This window comes from Camarhynchus parvulus, chromosome 17 (genome assembly GCF_901933205.1).
Source record: "Camarhynchus parvulus chromosome 17, STF_HiC, whole genome shotgun sequence".
Lineage (NCBI taxonomy): Eukaryota > Metazoa > Chordata > Aves > Passeriformes > Thraupidae > Camarhynchus > Camarhynchus parvulus.
In genome coordinates, this window is record NC_044587.1 from 4,482,553 (window position 1) to 4,502,213 (window position 19,661).

At 47.2% G+C, this 19,661-nt stretch overlaps 1 protein-coding gene across 1 annotated transcript in view; it reads right to left on the reverse strand.

Moving 5' to 3' along the window:
* Positions 1-19,661, reverse strand: part of PRRC2B (proline rich coiled-coil 2B) — a 46,519-nt gene that overhangs the window by 13,652 nt on the left and 13,206 nt on the right. The window contains 20 exon segments of the mRNA XM_030961152.1: positions 13-204; positions 905-984; positions 1,586-1,727; positions 2,175-2,320; positions 2,994-3,193; positions 3,324-5,390; positions 5,971-6,190; positions 6,922-7,126; positions 9,512-9,705; positions 10,326-10,641; positions 11,012-11,204; positions 11,611-11,701; positions 12,292-12,434; positions 12,899-13,020; positions 13,387-13,628; positions 14,245-14,388; positions 17,095-17,167; positions 18,104-18,206; positions 18,374-18,551; positions 19,452-19,619. Of these exon segments, the coding sequence (XP_030817012.1) occupies positions 13-204; positions 905-984; positions 1,586-1,727; positions 2,175-2,320; positions 2,994-3,193; positions 3,324-5,390; positions 5,971-6,190; positions 6,922-7,126; positions 9,512-9,705; positions 10,326-10,641; positions 11,012-11,204; positions 11,611-11,701; positions 12,292-12,434; positions 12,899-13,020; positions 13,387-13,628; positions 14,245-14,388; positions 17,095-17,167; positions 18,104-18,206; positions 18,374-18,551; positions 19,452-19,566 (5,166 nt within the window). The 5' untranslated portion in view covers positions 19,567-19,619.

The window sequence follows — 19,661 nt, forward strand, 5'->3', positions numbered from 1 at the left end:
AATCCAGATTACCTTTTTATCAGTTTGCTTCTGCACTTGCTCCTTCTGGCAGTCAGGCTTGGAGTCCACCAGGCCAGCCCCATTCATCTCCTCTGGTTTGAGGGTGCCATATGGAGAACTGCGCTGAGAGGAGGTCGCGGAGGATTCCCGAGACTCCGCACTCAAGTCAATGCCACTATCCCCCTGGCTGCCTTTAAATCCCTGCTATGCAAAGCACGAAATGTGTTAAAGCCCCGGACTCCAACCCAGCACCACCGAGGAAAAAACATCTGAGAAAACAGCAAGACCACGTCCATTTTTCAAATCAACATCCTGGTTAACTGCAAAGGAGTTGGGCCTGACCTGCAGCACCCCTTGGCTGCTCCTTCAGCTCTACACAGCCCTGAGACAGGTGAACTGATGCACTAACCAGACTATGGCTTCAAGAGTAAGGAAATGTGTCCCACAGAACAACTAGGCTGAGACTGCCAAACTCACTTCACATGGGACCCAAATGAAATTTTAACTCGGTCTCCAGAGGTGAAGAGTTCAGGAACTTCTCTGCCCTCCCTGCGTTAAGGCTACAGCTACACGCTGCTCACAGGCACAAGGCACAAACAGGACCTAAGGGATTCCACCCTCCTCGACCACAGTGTGCACCCAGTGATGAGCATAACCCTGGAATAGCTCTATCACACAGTTACTCCAGATTTATACCCACACACAACACCAAGCAGTGCTGGCTTGGCTCTTTAGGTCAAGATCTGAACAGCGTCAAGCTCAAAACTGCAAAGAGACGGTTTAAAATGGCACAAGCAGAGCTGAGAGTCACTAAGCACAGATGGAGCAATGAGAAGCATAAAAGCCACCTGCATTAATACTTTATACACACAATACCTTGAAGGGCACCTTAGGAGCCACTTACCTCAGTGCTGGACTCAGTACCATTAAAGGTATTTACAGGCTTGCTCCAGGAATCACTGCCAGGAGACTGAACGGAAAGTGCTGGAAGAGAATGGAGGGCAGGGTTCAGCTGCTTGAAACACAGCTATGAGCACACCCTGTACACATTACACCATCCACCTTCCATTTCTAGACATGAGAAAGGGTATTTTCACCACCTCAGAACATGAAGTGTTGCCCAGACATCTGAGACATGATGCAGCAGAGAACACAGGGTATGAGGAGTGAGAGTAGAGAACAGGGAGATTTCTTAAGGAACATAACAACAAAAGAAAGACAGGTCAGAGAGAAACAAGGGAGGCACTATCCGCTCAAGGCTTGATATGAGAAAATGTAGGAAAGCAAAATAAGAAAAAGTAGATCCAGCCCAAGCAGCTATAAAATGCTGTATAGTAGCAACTTGATGTGAAACAAAGACCCAAGAAGCAGATTAGGAGACTAACACGGCCAGCAACAGGAGCAGGATGGCTGAACAGTAGAGCTTAGAACAGAGGCTATTCCACATGTCTGCCAGCTCCCCTCCCACTCCCAGCATCAGACAGGAGAGGGTTTTCTTCTCTGAACCACAGACCCCATCCTTGCTGCACATCCCAGAGGACTCCAGCTCTGTGAAACCCTTTGGAACAAACAGACCCAAGCCTACCTGGGCTGTTGCTCTCCCAGATCTCTGTGCCCAGGCTGTTTCCAGACACTGTTACATCACTCTGCTCCAAGCACAGGCTGTTCTGCTTCTTAGCAAATCGTGGAGGAATGCGCGACTGAAGGACGCGGGCCTTGGCTGGTGCCTGTGACAGGAAAGGCACAGGTGTCAGGCTGGGAGGGTCCCCCAGTCTAACAAGGCTGGAAAGAGCTGCCTTTTGAAGTGTGAGGTTTTCTTCTGGCAACAACACAGTCAGAGTGCAAAATCATCCACTGCTCCTGCTGCCCAATATCCCACCAACTACAGCCAGCAGCTGGCTTAGAGAGCCAAGCTGCTTTGGATGAAGATCACTACAGAAACTTAACTCTCAATTAGCAATTCTGCTGCAAGCCAAGAATAGTCAGAAATCAAACTCTCCTTTTCAGACCAGCAGCCCTGAACACGTTTCTGGGGCCCAATACAGGATCTGTACTACTTTGGCATTGTCAACTGGATGTTTTTCTGTTCATACAAACACTTTCTGGGGCCCTGTTTCTCTGACTACAATCCAAATCATGTAACAAGTCCAACTTTTCTGCCTCCCGTTCCTCACCTGAGCAGCCTGTTCCTTCTTCCTTCGCTCCTCTTCCAGCAAACGACGCTGCTTTTTAGTAAGAACCTCAATGAAGCCTTCCCCTGTCATGGAACCAACTTCATTCTCTTCTGCTGTGTTTGACACCCGATTATCAATGATGGTACCTGAACAAAGCACACAGAGAGAACACAGTGCACATGTGTGTGCATATAAAACTTTGTAAGTACAATAATTTAAACAGTGCACTCCAAAGAGACTCCATGCCGCAATAAGTTCACCTAGTACGACAGCAGCTACATTTAGAAAACAAAATAATGTAGTCTGCTGACATCTACCAGCCACTTTATCTTGCAGGACTTTGCTGTCTCCTCTGTTTCAAGATGAGCACACTTTACCTGGAAGAGCTGTGTGATAACTCAGGTAATTCTTTTCTGAGATACTAATTTCTTGCCATTCTCCTTGCCATTAGCTCAGCCTCAAATTCCCCACTCTGGATCCTCTCTCAACTTCCTTCACATAACATAAATTTCAAGCCTAAAACACATTAGCATCTTAGAGAGAAATACAGAAATATTCTCCCTAAACACAAACTTTCTATAGAAGAAACATCAGAGACGCTGTCAGATCAGGCTGAAAAGTTTGTGTTTAAAATTTAACAACAATTTTACCTTCCATTTTTGTATTTAGATACACAAGAATTTTCTTGTTTCTTTAAATAAATGGAAAAAAGCCCCTAACCTAATATTAAAAATTACACTGGATTGAATCAGTCTGGCTTTAATCAGTCAGCCATAATATGTTATCCTCTTAAAGAAACAAATGAATCAAGATACTCACTTCCATAACTCAGTTCAAACTGTGACAAGGCCTCTCCCTTCTCACTTGCTCTTTGTGCAGTGGATTTGTGCTCTTTCTCTGGCTTTTTACCTGGCCCCTCAGCACTCTCTGAGTTCACATGGGAGGCCCTATCCAAGCTATAAATGGAGTGGCTGCTCCCACCACTGGTGCTGCCAAGGCCTCCTCCTTCTTCTGGAGACCTACACAAGAAAGAAGGGAAAGGATTTAGTTTTGTCAGTAGAATGCAAATAGGAGTGACAAGAAGAAAATGCATGGGGTGTATGTCCACTCCAACATCTGCACTTATCACAGAGCAGAAAACAACTTTACCTTTTGCTCTTAATCAGGGTCCCATTCTGCTGGCTCTCATATCTGGAAGCTGCTCCCACACCAGTCCTGACGGACTGCTCTGCAAACCCTGCCGGCTCAGCCTTGCGGCTCTGCCTGTCCACCAGCGGCCTCTGGCTTGAGAAGCTCCTCTTTGCCAGTTCCCTCTTCTCTCCCAAGCTCCCAGTGCTGAGGCCACCTTCCAGCTGGCCCTCACTCTCTGGAGCTCCATCTCTTCTCTCCCGCCGCTCGCTGAAGTCGCTGCTCTCAGACGCTGTCTCCCACTCCTCGTTGGCATGGTCTGAAGAGTTCTGGTAGGACAGCTCAGGAGAGCGTCTGCCCGAGATGCTGCTCTTCTCTGCAGTGCCCAGTTTGGGTCTGCCTGGCCACTGGCTGGGCAGCAGATTAGGGCCTCCCTCCTCGGGGTTCCACTGCCCGACTGATTCCCTCTCCTGCCTGAGGCGTCTGAACCGTGGAGGTTTGTCCTGGCGGGGAGGACGCCGCCTCCTGAAGGGCCTGTTCTCTATGTTCTCCTGATCTGCTGAGTAATCCTCCTGGAAAAAGTGCCTTTTGTCATCCAGATGACTCTCATCAAAAACCCGGCTGGAGAAGGAATCCGTGTGTTTGTAAGAATCCTGAATGTAGTCCCTGTCACACTGCTGCCTGCTCCCAAAAGTGTCTGATGGAGATGAGTGGCTGTACTCTTGCCACCCTCCTCCCCCACTCCTGCCCTGCCACTGGGTGGGCTCCTTACCCATGAACCCCCTTCGCCCATAGCCAGAGTTGCTCAGTCTCGGTGGCAGTGATCTCCCAAAGGCTCTTGGAGCCCTCATCTTAGGATCCAGGCTATTGTGATCATCTGAATAGATTTTGTTGGACCTCCAAGACTCTTTGAAGTCTCCCTTTTTCAAATCACTGTCCTCCCTGTCCAGCACAGAGCCTTCATTGCTGTTCTCCGAGCCCCTCTGCCGGCGACGCTTGGGCAGCTCCTCATACTCTGAGCCTTCACTGTGTGTCTCGCTGGCAATCCGGCGCCTTGGCTTGCCCCTGGGGAAGTCCTCTGGCTGGTTGAATTCCCGGAGCCCTCGGCCCCGGCTGCTCCTCTGGTTGTTGTTGTTGTAGACCCCCCTGCTGCTCACAACCGTGCCTCGGCCTCTGAAAGTGAACTCTCTGAAGCCTCTCCCTCGCCCACGCCCTTGACCTCTCCCACCGAAGGCTTGCTCCTCATCTATGAAGATCCAGTTGTTTCTTTTTGTGGGAGGGAGATCGCTGCTTTCTCTGGATAGTTTGTTCTCCCAGGTTCTTTCCGGCTTCTCTTCTTCCTCCTCCTCCTCTTCTTCCTCTTGGGATTTCTCAGCCTCTCGTGCAAGGCTGGTTTGGGAAGAACCTTTGTCATCCAGCAGGTAACGCGTGGAGTTCAGCAAGGCAGCAGAGTCATCTGACTCATTTTCCACCTTCTGAACAGCTGCCTTCTCCTTCAGCGGGCGTGAGCTGTCCTCTCCCTCCAGTTTAACCTTCTCCATCTCCTTCTCCTTCTCTTCCACCTTGAGGGCTTTCAGGACTGGTTTTTTAATGGGGCCTGACCGCCGTGTCCTCCCCATTTGCTCCTGGGGCTGCCCACTGGTATTGCGGCTCTCAGGAGCCCACTCTGGTGTCTCTTCAGTGGCCTGCTTGGGATTGGCTCCTTCTTTCTTCCAGGGGTCAGCACTGAAGGACTGCTCATCCCGGGGTACTTCTTCAGCAACTTCTGCTGCTGTCTCTGCAGGTTTCTGATGGTGGCTGATATCCCAACCATTATACTCAGGCTTCTTCTCTGCTTGGATAAAATCAGGCTCCAGGGGTGAGCACCTCAGGTTTGCATGGCGGCTGCCAGCAGGACAGGCTTCCTGCACACTCTCCTGGTGCTGGAACAGGAGATCCTGGCCTATCCTCTGAGAAGACAGGCAGCTGTCAAAGTCTGCTTGGGCCTTCTTGTCAAAAGCATTCAAATATTCTTCCCCTCTCTCCTCAAAGAGATCTCGCTGAGTGCTCAGACTCTCCGGTCTTCCAGAAGCAGAGTAACTTTCATTCCTGAGAACAAAATAAACAACAAAGGAAAGTCAGGTAATGGAGAGCACAGCACAAATCCAAGGGCCCAGGCTGGATACAAGAGGTGAAAAGAAATAAACTAAGGTTTACGGTAAATCATGAGGCAATTAACCTATAAATACAAAAATGCTGGGCAGAGCTGCTGTGGCCCCAGGCTGTACTGTCTGGTTTGTTAAATCAATACATGATAAAGAAAAACAGTTCCTATGATGAGCAGCAAACTTTAGAAATGAAGGAAGATGTATATCTAAAAAAGTAGGAGACAAACTAGCAATCATCAGATTTTTTGACTCATGTTTTTTTATACCTTCTCGTGTAGGTGACAAGTCCCTCTCTCTCTCCAAACAGGCTCCAAGCTGGTCACATAGAAAACTTCTGAATAGCTCAATAGCTCTGTGTAAACCAGCTAAAACACTCAGGAGTGTAAGGGTGCTCCCAGATCAGTACCGGGGCCTGTTCACAGACATCTTTCAGGCCAACTCTATACCTGCTTTTCAGCAGATGGCTTACAGCAGCACCTCCCATCCCAGCATGCATGAGGACAGGGGAATTCTACACTCACCTGGCATGCAGCCCCTCCATGCTCATGTTGTCAGCCTGTTTCTGATGTGACAGGGAGTATCCTTTGCTCTGCAGGGATGTGTAGCTGTCCTGGCCCCACACTGGTACAGGATCCAAGGCAGCACTCTTCCTCTCTGCCTGCCCTGCCTGACAGTTCTGATCTTCAGACCGACAGCTGCTCCCACTGATGGAGTCCTGCTGAATCATGGGCTTCATAATTCCTGTCACAACAGAGTTCATGCCATTAGCACCAGGATTTCACAAACAAGAAGAATTTAACAATCTCCTAGTTTGACTCCCCTTCCTTCTCAGGCAGCAGGTGGCTGCAGCCATGGAAACTTCCCTTGTAAAGGGGAGCCTGCGCTTGGAAAGTGCACAGCTGGGAAATACACCTGGAGTGATACAGAAGATGACACAGCTCTCAGAGCCCAGCCCACACAGACACTACACAGCATCACTGGCTTGGGATCAAGCAATCCACCAACTCCAGGGAATGATTTATACATCCTGATGTTTACATTCACACCTCTGAAGATTAGGACAATATAGGAAGTGCACAGTTCAGGAACTACAGGGTTTCTCCATCACATTGCCTAAAAGGGGTCTATTAAGATTTCACATTATTACAATAACTCCAAAACTCATCCTTCTCCTCCAACAGGCAAGATCAGTGGATCTGCTACCCTTTCCTCCAAGGGGCAAGATCAGTCACATCCACTAAGGTCGCAAAGCAGTCAGGGAAGGTCTGCCACTGCAGTGCAGAGAATGGACAGACACATGTCTACGTGTCCTCCCTCCCAGTCTCCCACAACTTCCCATTGCAATCCCTTCTCATCCCCAGAGAAGGGATGCCAGCCAGAAATGCAAAGTCCGGACAGAGGTTAAGACAACACAGCAAATCTCCAGCTATGAACCAACTCAACAGCCAAGATAAACACTGCCAACACCTCACCTGAAGGGTGAAGGGCTGAAGGGTAGAAATCCACAGGGGTGCGGCTGGGGGCCATGCGAGGGTCCATGTAGGATGGCATCATCATCCAGCGGGGGTCGAAGCCGAGCATCTGCGGGTGCGGCGGGTAGAACGTCCTCTGGGGATGGGAGTGCGATGGGGGAGGATAGACCTGCTGCTGCCAGTGCTGCATCTTGTACAGCTGCTCCTGCAAGGAACAGGATGGGCCATTGGACATGGCTGTGGGGCCAGGAATCCCACTGATGTACCGGTCAGCCAAAGGAAAATACGTGCCATCATCAAAGGATCAATCTCTGATCAGATGGGAGAGTGGGGCAGACAGGGGTAATTCACTCCCAGCTGGGAATTTGGCAGTTGTTATTCTATCACACCACTGTGGGCCAGGCTATGTGGCCAAACACAAGGGATCACCTTTAAGGCCACAATTTGCATCTTCTCAACATTCCTGAATGAATACAGGACAGCTTCCTGTCAAACGCTACTTCATAACTGGAACCAAATACTTGAGAAGATGTTACATTTTTCAGGAAATGCATCTCTCATTTATTTAGCGTGTAGATATATTAGTTCCACCCCTGTCAGCTTAAGAGATTAGATAAAAACAACCTAAATCACATTAAGAGAGCTATTAATATTTTACTGTGTTTCCTGGGCATCCTTCAGAGACAGGCTGGCACTTGCAGGTTGTTTCCCCATCTCCCACACAGCCAGTCCATGTTCCCTTAGCTGAGGACTGTCATGATGCTAATTTGATTTGACATTTAACTTTTGCTGAAGGTCCAAAAATAATATATATTTGAAAGGAGATTTGTGTACTGAAGAAAGCTTTCAAACACTAAACAGTTCCAATTAACATCAAATGCATCTACTTACTTGTCAAACATGCCGCCATATTTTTTTGCTAAGCTTACAACAGTGTCAGATACTGTAATTGTTTATTAAAAAAGCCAATCCCCAACTGCAGAGCAAAAGAGACACCTTTAAATCTGAATCTGACACATCATTACAGCAAGGAAAGCTCTGATAAATGCAGATTGTATCTACATTACCTAGTCCTCTGGTACCTTGGAGAAAATATTGCCTTCACAATACCATCACTTTTCCATTTTATTCTCTTCATAGAGCTACCAAAGCAGCAATACAAGCCAGCCAAAACATGCACTGCCTCATACATACTAACATCACAGAGGATAAGAGAAAATAAAATAAAACTTCATGTTCTTCCACTAGTGATGACCTGTGGTATTAATAGCATGACAGCAAAGACATCCAATTCTTTTTAGTTTAAGAGCATCTCTTTTCAAGAGTAACATTAGGCAGCATTTGCTGCTGTACATCTGAATCATGAAAATGTCAACTGCCGAGCAATGAGCACGGGGAACATCCATAAAAGAGCAATTACTGAGCAAAAGCCAATTGTGAGCTCTTCGCTAAGATCTGCAGCAGCATTGATGATATCCCATTTCAAGTGGTTATTTTATGAAGAATGGCAATTAACTTTGCATTATCTGAAGCCTGAATACTCTGTCCCTTGGTTTGGCTCTGCTGCTCTACAGAGACTCACTGCATCTGGCAGCAGAGCTGCACAGCACGTATGGCACATACAGCACTGAAAGGTCAGGCAAGAGCCAAGATGCACAAAGCAGCTCAGCTGATGTCTCAGCGCCCCAGAAGAGTTTTCAATGCAACAAAAATGAAACATTTAAGACCAAACATTTTTATAGTGCAAAGAAAACAATGATCTCAAAGAGCCTCACAGAAAAAAAATCTAAGTAGGTATTAGATGAGAGCTGAGCAAAGGACCAGCCCTCTGCAAAGGCAGGAGGTGGAATGAGAAGTGTGCCACTCCAGAACTCCCTCCAAGTCCAGAAGCAGTCCAGGAACTTGCCAAACTAAGCACAGTTTGCCCTGGCAAGAAAATGGCTGCCCATATCTACAATGGTAAAGATACAGCAAGTGCTGAGTGAAATGGAAGCAGCTGAACCCCAAGGGTTTCCCCTTCCCCTGTCCTGTATATTCAGGCACTGCAGCAGTGCTGAAGAGCAGCAGCTCACCTTGTGCCAGAGAGTAAAAAGAGATGTTCATCAGGTTCAAGGCTAGCCCAAGAACAGAGCCTCCCCTGGGCCAGGCCTATACAAGCACCAAGACAGCCACTCATGGTTTTGGATGTGGGAACATCCGCAGCTTCTCCTGCTCATAACATTTGCAAACCAGAGCTCTGCCCCAAACCACACAGAGTCCTAAGAGTTCCAATTGTCAGGAGATGACCAGACAACCGTGCAAGACAAGTCAACATTTCTGACAGCACTGTATTTTTCTCCCAGGCAAGTGACAAACCTGGCAGAGCTCTACCCACAACAGCTCAAGCATCACAGGGCGCAAGGAAAACTCATGTAACCCTCAGAGAACCTTTCTACCCAATCAGACAGGATATTTCCATGATCAGAAGTACTGAAAAAGGCCAGGGTAAAACCCCATTTATCTCCTCCCAGCCCAAAGACCAGTGGTGTTGAGAGCTGAGCAAACACAATGGTTTAGTGGGGGTCCAGAAAATGTGTTGTGAGCCATCTACCTGCTGCTGTTGCTGCTGCTGTTGCCTCTGGAACCGTGGGGGAAGAGACTTCTGGTATTTGTTGAATTCTTGTGCTGGCGAGGGAGGTTCTCTGAGCTCCTCCTCACTGCTGCTTTGGGCTGCTGCTGCTGGAGCAGGACTCTCCTCTTCCAGATAGCCAACAGAGGCATCCTGTGTGTGAAACTCAGGGGTTGCTGCAGAGAAGAAAACAATCCCTCAAGAGCCTGCTCATGACAGAACTGGGATTGCACCACCATCACACAACAAGCTGCAGGCCATGTCCTGACTGTAACACATGGCTGAAACCTTACTACAATCATATACAGCACATCCTTTACCTTGACAGCCCTATAGAGGGTTTTGTCCATCTTATTTTAATGATAAATTCTGAGATCCTCCTTTGCTATCAGCCTTCTGCTTAAGCACTGGGGAGAAAGTCCTTTTCCCCATTAGTCCTTAAACCTGGCAGCACTTACTGGTTTTCCATCTATGGCCACAAGCACTTAATATTATCATCCTATCATGAGAAGCCCATGAGGCCCATTCCAACAAGCCCTCTGCTAGCACAGCTCACTGAGCACAGATAAAGGCAACTGAAGAAGTTTGCATTCGTTTTAATAGCTTTTTTTATTTAATCAACCTTTGTTAACAACACAAAATACTCTGCAGAATACAAGCAGCAGCTGATCTCTCAAGGGCAGCTGAAGGACCCTCTGAACACTCCCTCCCAGGAGTTCCCCCACTCCAGCTAAAATATCAGCACAACAGCAAAAAAAGCAATTTTTACAGGGTGAGGCAGAGAGTGTTTTTGTACCTTTACGGAAAGCATGGCCATTCTCTTGTGTAGTGTTTTTCTCTGTGCTGGGGGGTCGCACGTCCTCATTCTCCGTGTGTTTCTGTGTCTCCCCATTCTTCTGAGCCAGTTTGCATTTCTGATCAAGCTGCTTGAGCTTTGCAGCACAGGCTGCCAGGCGCTCCTCCCTGGCTCGCCGTTCCTCCTCCTCCCGTCGCCTCCTGGCTCTCTCGACAGCCTCAGAGATCTCAGAGTGCACAAACTTCTGTCTCACAGGCACCTTTTCTTCTTTATCCTCTATGGACTGCTGTCTGAGAACACTTCCCGGTGCGGGTTTCTGCCAGAGAAAAAACATTCCTCCATAAGCGTGACCCAACCAGCGCCTCTATCTTGAGATCTGCATCCCATGGTGACAGTATTCCCTTCTGACTCCCTCCCCTCTATCCTCAAACACAAATCCCCCAGTTACTGGGAAGAGTTATTGATATTTGGTTCAGTAACTCCATTTTCTCACTGACAACCCCACTGTTCTGGACCAGCTTCAATTTCTTTTCCCTAGTGGAAGTGCTATGCAGATAGATTTCTCTCCAGGTGGATATAAACTAAGAATAGAGAAATTCATCAGCATCCCATTTCCAATAAAATGTTAAACTGGCCTCTTAAGGACAGTGATGGGCTTCCAGCTCACCCTCATGAGTTCAACCTACCTGGTATTCTGAGGCAGAGCTCCAGCCATTCAGCTTCCTTGGAGGCTGCTGTGAATCCTGCGTTTTCCGGACTGGCCGGGACAAACCAACTGAATCATTCCAATTCTTTCCTTCCTCCAAGGTGTGCTTGACATCTGCACTGTCTGCAGAGCTCAGGGACAACTGTCGCTGCCTTCTGGGATCCCAGCTGTTCCTGTCACATAAACAGCTTTATTATTGCATTTGCTACTTGCTTCAAAAAGCACTTGGAGCCTAATCAAGTGGCAAAGGCAACTGACTCTAATAAAAAGGAAATATCACAAAAAAACACCAGAACAAATGATGCACTTCTCTTAAGGCGCATAAGGATCAACTCCACTATAGTGCAGCAGGATAAAGGTGAGAAAAGAGGAGGAAAAAAGCCTGGCAAACTGGAAGTCAGCTGCTAGACCTACACAAAGCCTTGAAGACCAATCAAACACTGCTCAGTAAAATCAATGAAGTCACAGTAAAAAATCAGAGGGATCAAGACTCCGCATTTAGAACAAGTTTTTAAAGATCCTGGTATTTCTCACTTTTACTAAAGGTGAACTGTAGGTGCAAACAAAGTGACTTCTTACCACTTCTGTCGCCCATCTTTAAGAGTTTCTTCCTCTTCTTCATCTTCACTAAACTTTAGTTTCTCAGAATAATCCACTTCATCATGAATGCCTACAAAGGCAGCAAAGAGAGAACAGATTTATGAGAGAAGAGAAACAGGTCCCTTGTCCTGATAAAGCCTATGCCCCCCTTTAGCACTAAATTACAGGACACACAGGCTTGGCATGAACTACTCACAAAGCCAAATGTCCAGCACTGGTCCTGGAAATCACAGAATAGCTTGGCTTGGAAGGGACCTTTAATGTCATCTACCAACCTCCCTCAATGAGCAGGGACAACTCCAGCTAGATCACGCAAGAAATTACATGAGCAGTGTGGACACACACTAGTGAACAGCTGGACTGGTCCCAGAGGAGAGGCAGCAAACAGCCTGGGAGTGGGGGCTGCAAATGAGAGGGCAGTTGCCAAGCCAGACTGTGTGCAATTGGATACTGAATGCCATGACTGAAAGGGCAGGACTAACTCTCCATCCCAGCACCCACAGTACTATCCTTCCTGCTGTGCTTGGTGTTTTCAGATTTTAGGAGTCTTCAGATCCAGTTCCTTGAGCACAATGTGATGGAAGGATCAGAAGGATCCATTGTGTCATCATTTACACCAATTTCACAACTACACAAAGCCAGAGCATGAAGGCACTTTACCTGCCCATCCATCATCTGCATCATTGTCCAGCTCATCCAGCCCCTTGAGGTTCTCTGCATTGATGATGGTGGGCCGGGGCACTCGCTCCAGCTGCTGCCGAACTGGGCGCGTTGGGCGAGACAGGCTGAGCCTGTTCTCTTTGCTGTAGGGAAACAACAAACTGGTCAGAAGCAGTAAAAAGAAAATTAAAGAATGCAGAGCTGAGTTTGTAATGCCAAATCAGTCCTTTTCTACTATGCACTTGTATACTTATATACACTTATAGGAACTTATATACAATGCATCCAAGTTTCTCTCCCTGTCCAGAGGTTTCTTCCCCTTGTCTACCTGGTACCTAGAACTTACTAGATCAGAGCTGCAACCCCTCTAGTCTAGGATCACAGCCCAATTGCCATGTCTGCCTGCTCTTCAGACACACAATGCTCATAGTCTTGCTGTTGTAGCTGGAGAAAAGCACTGCTGCTTTGAGTAAAAAAACAGGGCTCCCCTTTGGTGCCTGCAGCTTCACACATGCAACTGCATCCTTGACCCAAATTCTTGCCTAGTTTAAGGTTCATGTCACACCCTCAACCTGCCTGTCAAGTGGGAAAGTGATGGCAGCCTTACCCATCCTGGTCATTCATCTGGAATTGTCTGAAAGGTACCCGGGGCTCAAGCCGAAGCTGAGGAACAGGGAAAGACCCTCGCTCCAGTGGTGCAGGGGTCTCAGATGGCTGTTGTGGACACATCTGGAATGAGGAAAAGCAGAACAGCCTGGTTTTAATCCTTGCCACAGGAAGGTTTACCCAGATTAGGTTACAATTAGGTAGCTGCACCCACACAAAAGGGAAAGAAACATTTCACATCTGGCTGCCCAACAGGCCACATGCTAATGGCTCCCTCTCCAGCTCCAGAGGAAAAAGGACAACTGGACAACTTCTCTTTGGGCTGAGCAAGGCTGTGCTACACAAACTAAAAACATGTCAAGAGAAGGATCCCTGAGCAAGCCCTGGCAGCCAACTGAGAGTCCAGAAAACACATCCCAGCTGCCTTCAACTTCTCCCTTATCTTAAGAACAAAGGGCATCACAAAGGTGAGGAGGAAGGCTCACTCACAAAAGCAGGCAGCATGTCATGGTAGGTGGGTGGCTGGTAGACATTTCCCATGAACTGCGAGGCCCCTTTGCGGAGGGGCTGAGCTGGGCGGAGAGACGGCTCCTTGGCATCGCTGGCGCTCGCTGAGGAGGGGGCCCCGTCTCCAGAGCTGGGGGCCTTGCTGCCCAGCTCAGCAGGGGAGGCGGTCAGAGATGTGGCAGAGGTGACGTTCCTCCCACCGCCCTCCCTCCAACTGGTGACATCTGGAAAGGAGGTAATTATTATGTTAATATTTGTAAATGTAGGCAGCCACTCTGCCAGAAAGTCTCGAAAGCTCAAGTACTCTGGTCAAGACACAATTACCCCAAGGTTGTAGAAAAATATCAAGGATCAAGAAGAATTTCCAACTGCGTTTATTTTCTTAAGAGAGGAGCAGCATCAGCTGTTACTAAGTAATTGCTGCACCAGTGGTGTCCTTATTTGCCAATAAACCTGAACTCCTAGCAGAGTGTTCCCCATCTCCACAGTCCTTACCCTGCGGAATTAAGGCCAATTAGATGCAAAAACTGTGAAAGAGAAGCCACATTACACCACACACTGATTTTACTGTGGCTCCTCCAGCCCGGGAAGGGGCCTGCTTTGCAACATCACACAGCAATTTTTATTTAACAGTATAGTAGATGACAGCCCATACTTGGTTGTCTGGACCACAGAATATCAGCATCATGTGCCAATCTGTGATCACCTGCCAAGCAGCCTGACATGTGTAAGCTTATAAAAAGATTAAAAAAAAATGTAAGGACGAGGTTCTTGGTACAAAACAGGGTCAGTGGGGTTACTGGACTGGGATAAGGCAGACAGACACACTCCTTCACTCACTCTGGGGGCGGAGGCTTGGTCCTGGCCCATACGACGGATCTAAGGCGCCCTTTTCTTTGCCAACCTTGTCCTGCTTGCCAGCTGCTTTCAGCGTCGGAAATTCCTCGGGAGAGAAGGATAACAGTCGGCTTGAGGCCCTTGAACCTGTCAGACAAATAAGTGTGGCACTCAGAGAAGATCTTTCCACTGCTTCAACTCTCTGATGAGATCAGCCTGGAAATGTGTTTCCTGGGAATCTGGGCCTCTGGCACATTTAAACCCAAATTACTACAGTACCAGCACCTCACTTCACATCCCCAACACTCTCAGACACTGTCACCAACACGACAACACGTGTCCTCACCCAGCACTCCCACACTCAGGATCTTCATTTAAATTCTCACATTCAACAAAGTCAGTGAACTTTCTCAGCTTCCAATTATTTTTGGGAAGTACAGAATTCAGACAGAGGCAGAGATATAAATTCTGCAAGATCACTCATAAATGATACCCTGCTACCAAGTATCTGACATCTCTATTCAGACTCTTTTTGCTCAGACCTCACTCTGTCAGGGAAGTCTATTGTTGAAATTTCTGTCGATGTATCAGTGAAACATCACAGGTAAGGACAGATGTTCTGTGCTCTCCTCCCTGCTGCAGCATTTTCAAGATGCAGATCACTGGCCAGATCAGGCCAGGTTCATTTCTAGTCACTGGCAAATTGTCTTGCTGAGTCATCTGTCACTCCAGAACAAGAGTTCTGTCAATTCTAAAGATCTGCCAGTGACTGGAACATGAAACACAGCAATTCTCCTAAATCTGTTGGCAAGATAACACTGAATAAAAGGAAATTACAAGCATTATTGTACTATTACACATTAAAAGAATTGCTTTTTTGAGAACTGTTTCTTAGTGTTACTTGGCTGAAGCTCTCTTAAAAAGGGCATTTCAGAATTCTATTAGAAGTATCAGCCATGAGTACTGAAGACTTGACAAGAGTCTCCTCTATCTTTCTCCTTCATTGCCCTGAAGAATCAAGACAGACTGGCTTAAGTAATTTTCTTTTTTTTCCAGTTTTCTGGAACTTGCACACTGCACAAGACCTCCCATGTGAAATTTCCAGGAAAGACTCTGCAACAGCTGCATGAAACACTCTGAATTTTAGACAGATGAAAATACTTGAGAAGGACATTGCCTAATTTACTGCAAAGTAGCTAAGAGTTGCTGAAGAGTTCTGATTTTTACTGAACTAGAATGGCACAGGTATGTGTCTTCCAGGGGAGACATCTACCCCCAGGTGAGGCTGCACCATTTAAGGACTATTTACATGCAGCCATTAACAATTTGTACTCTAACACTAAGCAGCACCACACTGAAAAAAAGTTTGGTGCCCATTTTATTTCTCCAAATGTCCTTTATACAAAGACACAGGCATGGAGAAGTCCATAATTAATTTATTAGGCCACTTTTCTTCAGGATACACCCTCCAAAAGAGATTTTACAGCTCTAAGACTTAAAAAGAGGAAAAAGCAAGAGATTCTCCTCTTTGTCTGTAATACCTGAATTAGCTAAGAAGGAAAAGCAATTGTTCAGTGCCACTAGAGAAGAGGTGCAAGCATGGGATGGCCTAAGAAATCCTTTCAGACAGATTTCTGATGCTTCTGTGATTCAATTACCTTCTAATTAAGCTGCTCTTAGCCACATAGGCAACTGTTTTCTTGGGTTGAGAACTCTATATTGTTAAGTGTGACCTAGAATGAGTTTTCAAAAAATCCTTTAAGAACATTGTTAGATGATCAGATTTCAAAATGACTGTACAGAAGGTCTACACATAAAGAGTCAAAAAAGTACCAATTAATAAACAAGACAGTCTTTGCACTGGCCACCAGCCTCAGGCAAGTACAAGTTTCTGCTTTAACATTTAGCCTTTGAGAAACACCCTCTCATTAAGGGCCTCATTTAATTTAGGATAAATTTGTCCCCTCTGTTTGTGCAATCAGCAGCTGTCTGTTCTTTCAAATATCTCTGCAATTTCACTTGACAAGTGAATGGTTTCAGGTCTGTTCACATTGTAACAGTGGAACTGAGCTGTTATTCTCACTATGGTTTTAATGGCACTACTCAGTGCAGCTGGAAACCACCTCCTGTGTGGAAATGGATGCATCTGAACACAGCTAAACTCCCAATTCATGTTAACACTGCTTCAGGATTCTCAGTCAAGCAGAAGCCATTAGCAGCACAGTTACTGAGGGACACTTAATAGCAAGGCCTCAGCCAATGTGTAGGCGAGTGCACCCTGCAGCAGCTCCACAGCCACTTCCACCCACTGCCACTGCAATTCCCTTGGATCACAGATCCTGTACAAGAACATTCCAGTCTCACTTCTGACTACCCAGTTAGGTGATGATCCCCTTGCTACTGCTCATGGAGATACCTACACTTCCCCTCTCCAATGTCCCTTTCTTCTCTTCTAAACCACTCCCTCCCCTATTTCAAGTTGATTACTGCACCTTTGTTACACACTGCTCTGGGCTGACAGAAGATGCTCATGATGGGGGCAAATGTTTCCTTTCTCCTTCAGAACCTTCCCCTCCCAGAACCCCCTGCTGCATCCCCAAGAGCATGACTTGCTCTGCAGTTCCATGTGGCCATGAGACATATTCTGTTCAAGCCATGTCTTGCACTGGCAGCCCTGAACTGATTCAGCTGCATCATTCCAGCCAACAGAGCACACAGACTGGAAACAGGACTCAAGGCCTCACTCCCACTCTGCACCAGGCTGACAGGGAGGGCAGGAAGAAAAGGAGCCCATCCCAGCTCATGCCTGTCTGGGAAAAGCAGGCACGTACCAGCTCTGTTTATCATACTCACCACCTTCTTGTCCTGCTGGCTTTCCATTCAGCTGTGCCCATGACTTTGGTCCACCTGGCACTGAATTTGTACTCTGAAAACAAAACAAAGCAAAAAGAAACCCCAACATGGATCAGTTAAGATCCATGACTGTTTCTCATTTCCTAGCTGGCACCTGCTATGGTTCAGGCCTCCAGATCCCCCAGATACCACAGGTCTCCACAGCTTCAAGCTGGGACTACAGTCAGCTGTTCCTCACTCCAGTATACTACAATGCTACAGTAAAAATCCTCTGCTCTGCCCTAATGTCTCCTCTGCCCATTTTCACCAACTATTACTTCAATTTGTACTCTCATCAAGCTTTCCTTTTGTTCTGCTGCATTCTCAAAAATGGTCTCCTTAATCTTCCAGATTTGTTCCATGCTACACCTCAGCTTGAAGGCTACCCTACATTCTCATGCATTAACCACTCTTCTCCTCTTCAAAACGTAACTTCTGCCCTGATTTCCCTGAAGCTCATGGGGTGGGAATTTTTTTTAAACCAGAAGTGTGAATCTACAACACATAAGGGGTCAGGTCCTTGCACTCTCTGGGACACCTTCTTAGTTGCCAGCAGCTTTTTCAGGTCCTAACATTGGCTACTTCTCCCACATGACCGGATCTCTTCCCATCAAGTCTCATCAGGCTAGGAGCAAGAGCTGGATCTGTTGTCACCAAGCAATGTTTGAATTACAACCAAAGCAGAATAGTTTAGAAGTGCTAACCAGCCATCCCACATTCCAGCCATTTTTTCCTAGACTGCAACTAGATTTACTGCACACATTTGAGAAATACAGTTCTGTGTATTTTACTTCTGTAACTGCAGCACAACGCTGCTGGTGCACAGCAGCTTGGACTCAAGAGAGTCACTTCCACAATAACTGATTGTACAGGAGCTTTTTCTTAAGAGCAAGGCAACACAGGCAATTAAAGTCCTCAAGCTGCCTGGGGACGGGAAGCAGGGTGGCAGTCAGAGACTGCTGGCACCTACCTCCTGACTGATTGACTGTGTCGGTTTCTGTAAATTGGAGACAGATTTCTGCAAACCCTGCTGCGGCAGCGACTCCTGCAGCTGTGCAGCCGTTGCACTGGAACTGAGCACAGACAGCAGAGGTGAGACCAGAGGGGAGGAAGGCAGGAAAACAACTCTACATTGGCACAGACAACAGAGAACTGATCCCTGTAAGGTCTGACACCAAGCACAGCAGTGCTCAAACCACTGCTGCCTGCCTGACAAAACTCAAAGATTCACTCTACCCACCTCTTTTGGTCTGGCTGATCCTGCTTGTTTGCCCATCCTGTACCGTCCTTGGGTACTATAATGATGTTGGGGTCGTTTCCTTTGTTCTCAGACTTCAAGCTAGGCAAATTTGCAGGAGGTGGCATGCGCCGGGCAGCAGCAACTTTCCCAAGACTCTGTAAGCCATGTCTAGGAATAACTGGTGAGAAAGGAACAGCAGCAGGTCAGAGGGCTGTATCCTGCTAGATAAGTAACCTTAATTAGGAAGCTGTGGCTGCACAGCCCCAGCAGAAGTGCTGCTGCTATGTCAACACACAGGTTGTTTCCCACAGGACCACAGATGCAGCCGTCTGTTGTAGCAGCTGGCAAACAGCTCCTGCAGTGGGAGGGAGAAAAATCATTCTCCCCAACAAAGTGCTCACAGAGCCTTTCAGGAGGATTTACACAGGTAGCTCTCTCATTTCACCAAGGAGAAGCAGCACCACCTTTTTATAGCTTTGGGTAATGGCCCCCCAAGTCCACCTTTTAGCAGACAAACAGGTCACCTAACCCAGGAATTCTGAGGTCTCCATTTTCCACCTCTATACACCAGACCACATTTATTAAGGAAGTATTTTATTTTTTGTTTTCTATTCTGACACCAAATCCAGAGCCAGACCAGGCAACGTCATTTTTTTGAACACATTATCTACTTTTGGTCGTATTTCCACTACAAAACCAACTCGGGCTCTTTCCCAGTGGCCCTCAGTCCTTGACTCTCACTTCACACAAGGTCTTAAGGCACTTCAGTCAGCTCAGGTGCCCTGCCCTGGCACAGCCTAAGGCCCTGGTAAGGCCTCCACTCAAGTTTGCTACCTGCCCACTCTGCAGGACGCTAGATGAAAGGGGCAAGAGCCCCCATCTGTCCCATGTAATTCCTCTATGTCTGCACAATGAAAGTGCCATGGAGATTTTCCTCTAGATCTTAAGGAAACACAGGCTTTGACAGCTGCACCAGCAGTGCAACCCAGCTGCGTCACACAGGGTCAACAACCTGAACAGGCTCTGCAACAATAGAGTTGGAAGACATCAAAAGGAGCTTTCTGGAGATGTTTCTTACCTGTAGTTCTGATAGCTTCTATTGACTTTCCTTTATACTTATCAAACAGGCTGAGAGTCGAGTACTTGCTTTTCCCATCCTTTCCCTTGGTTATTTGCCCCAAACGATCGGACATCGCGATGAAATGTCATCTAGTAAGGAAATTTCTCTGCGCCGCTCCCGATCTGCCTTTGAATGGAAGAGAACAAGAAAACCCCATCAAATGGATTG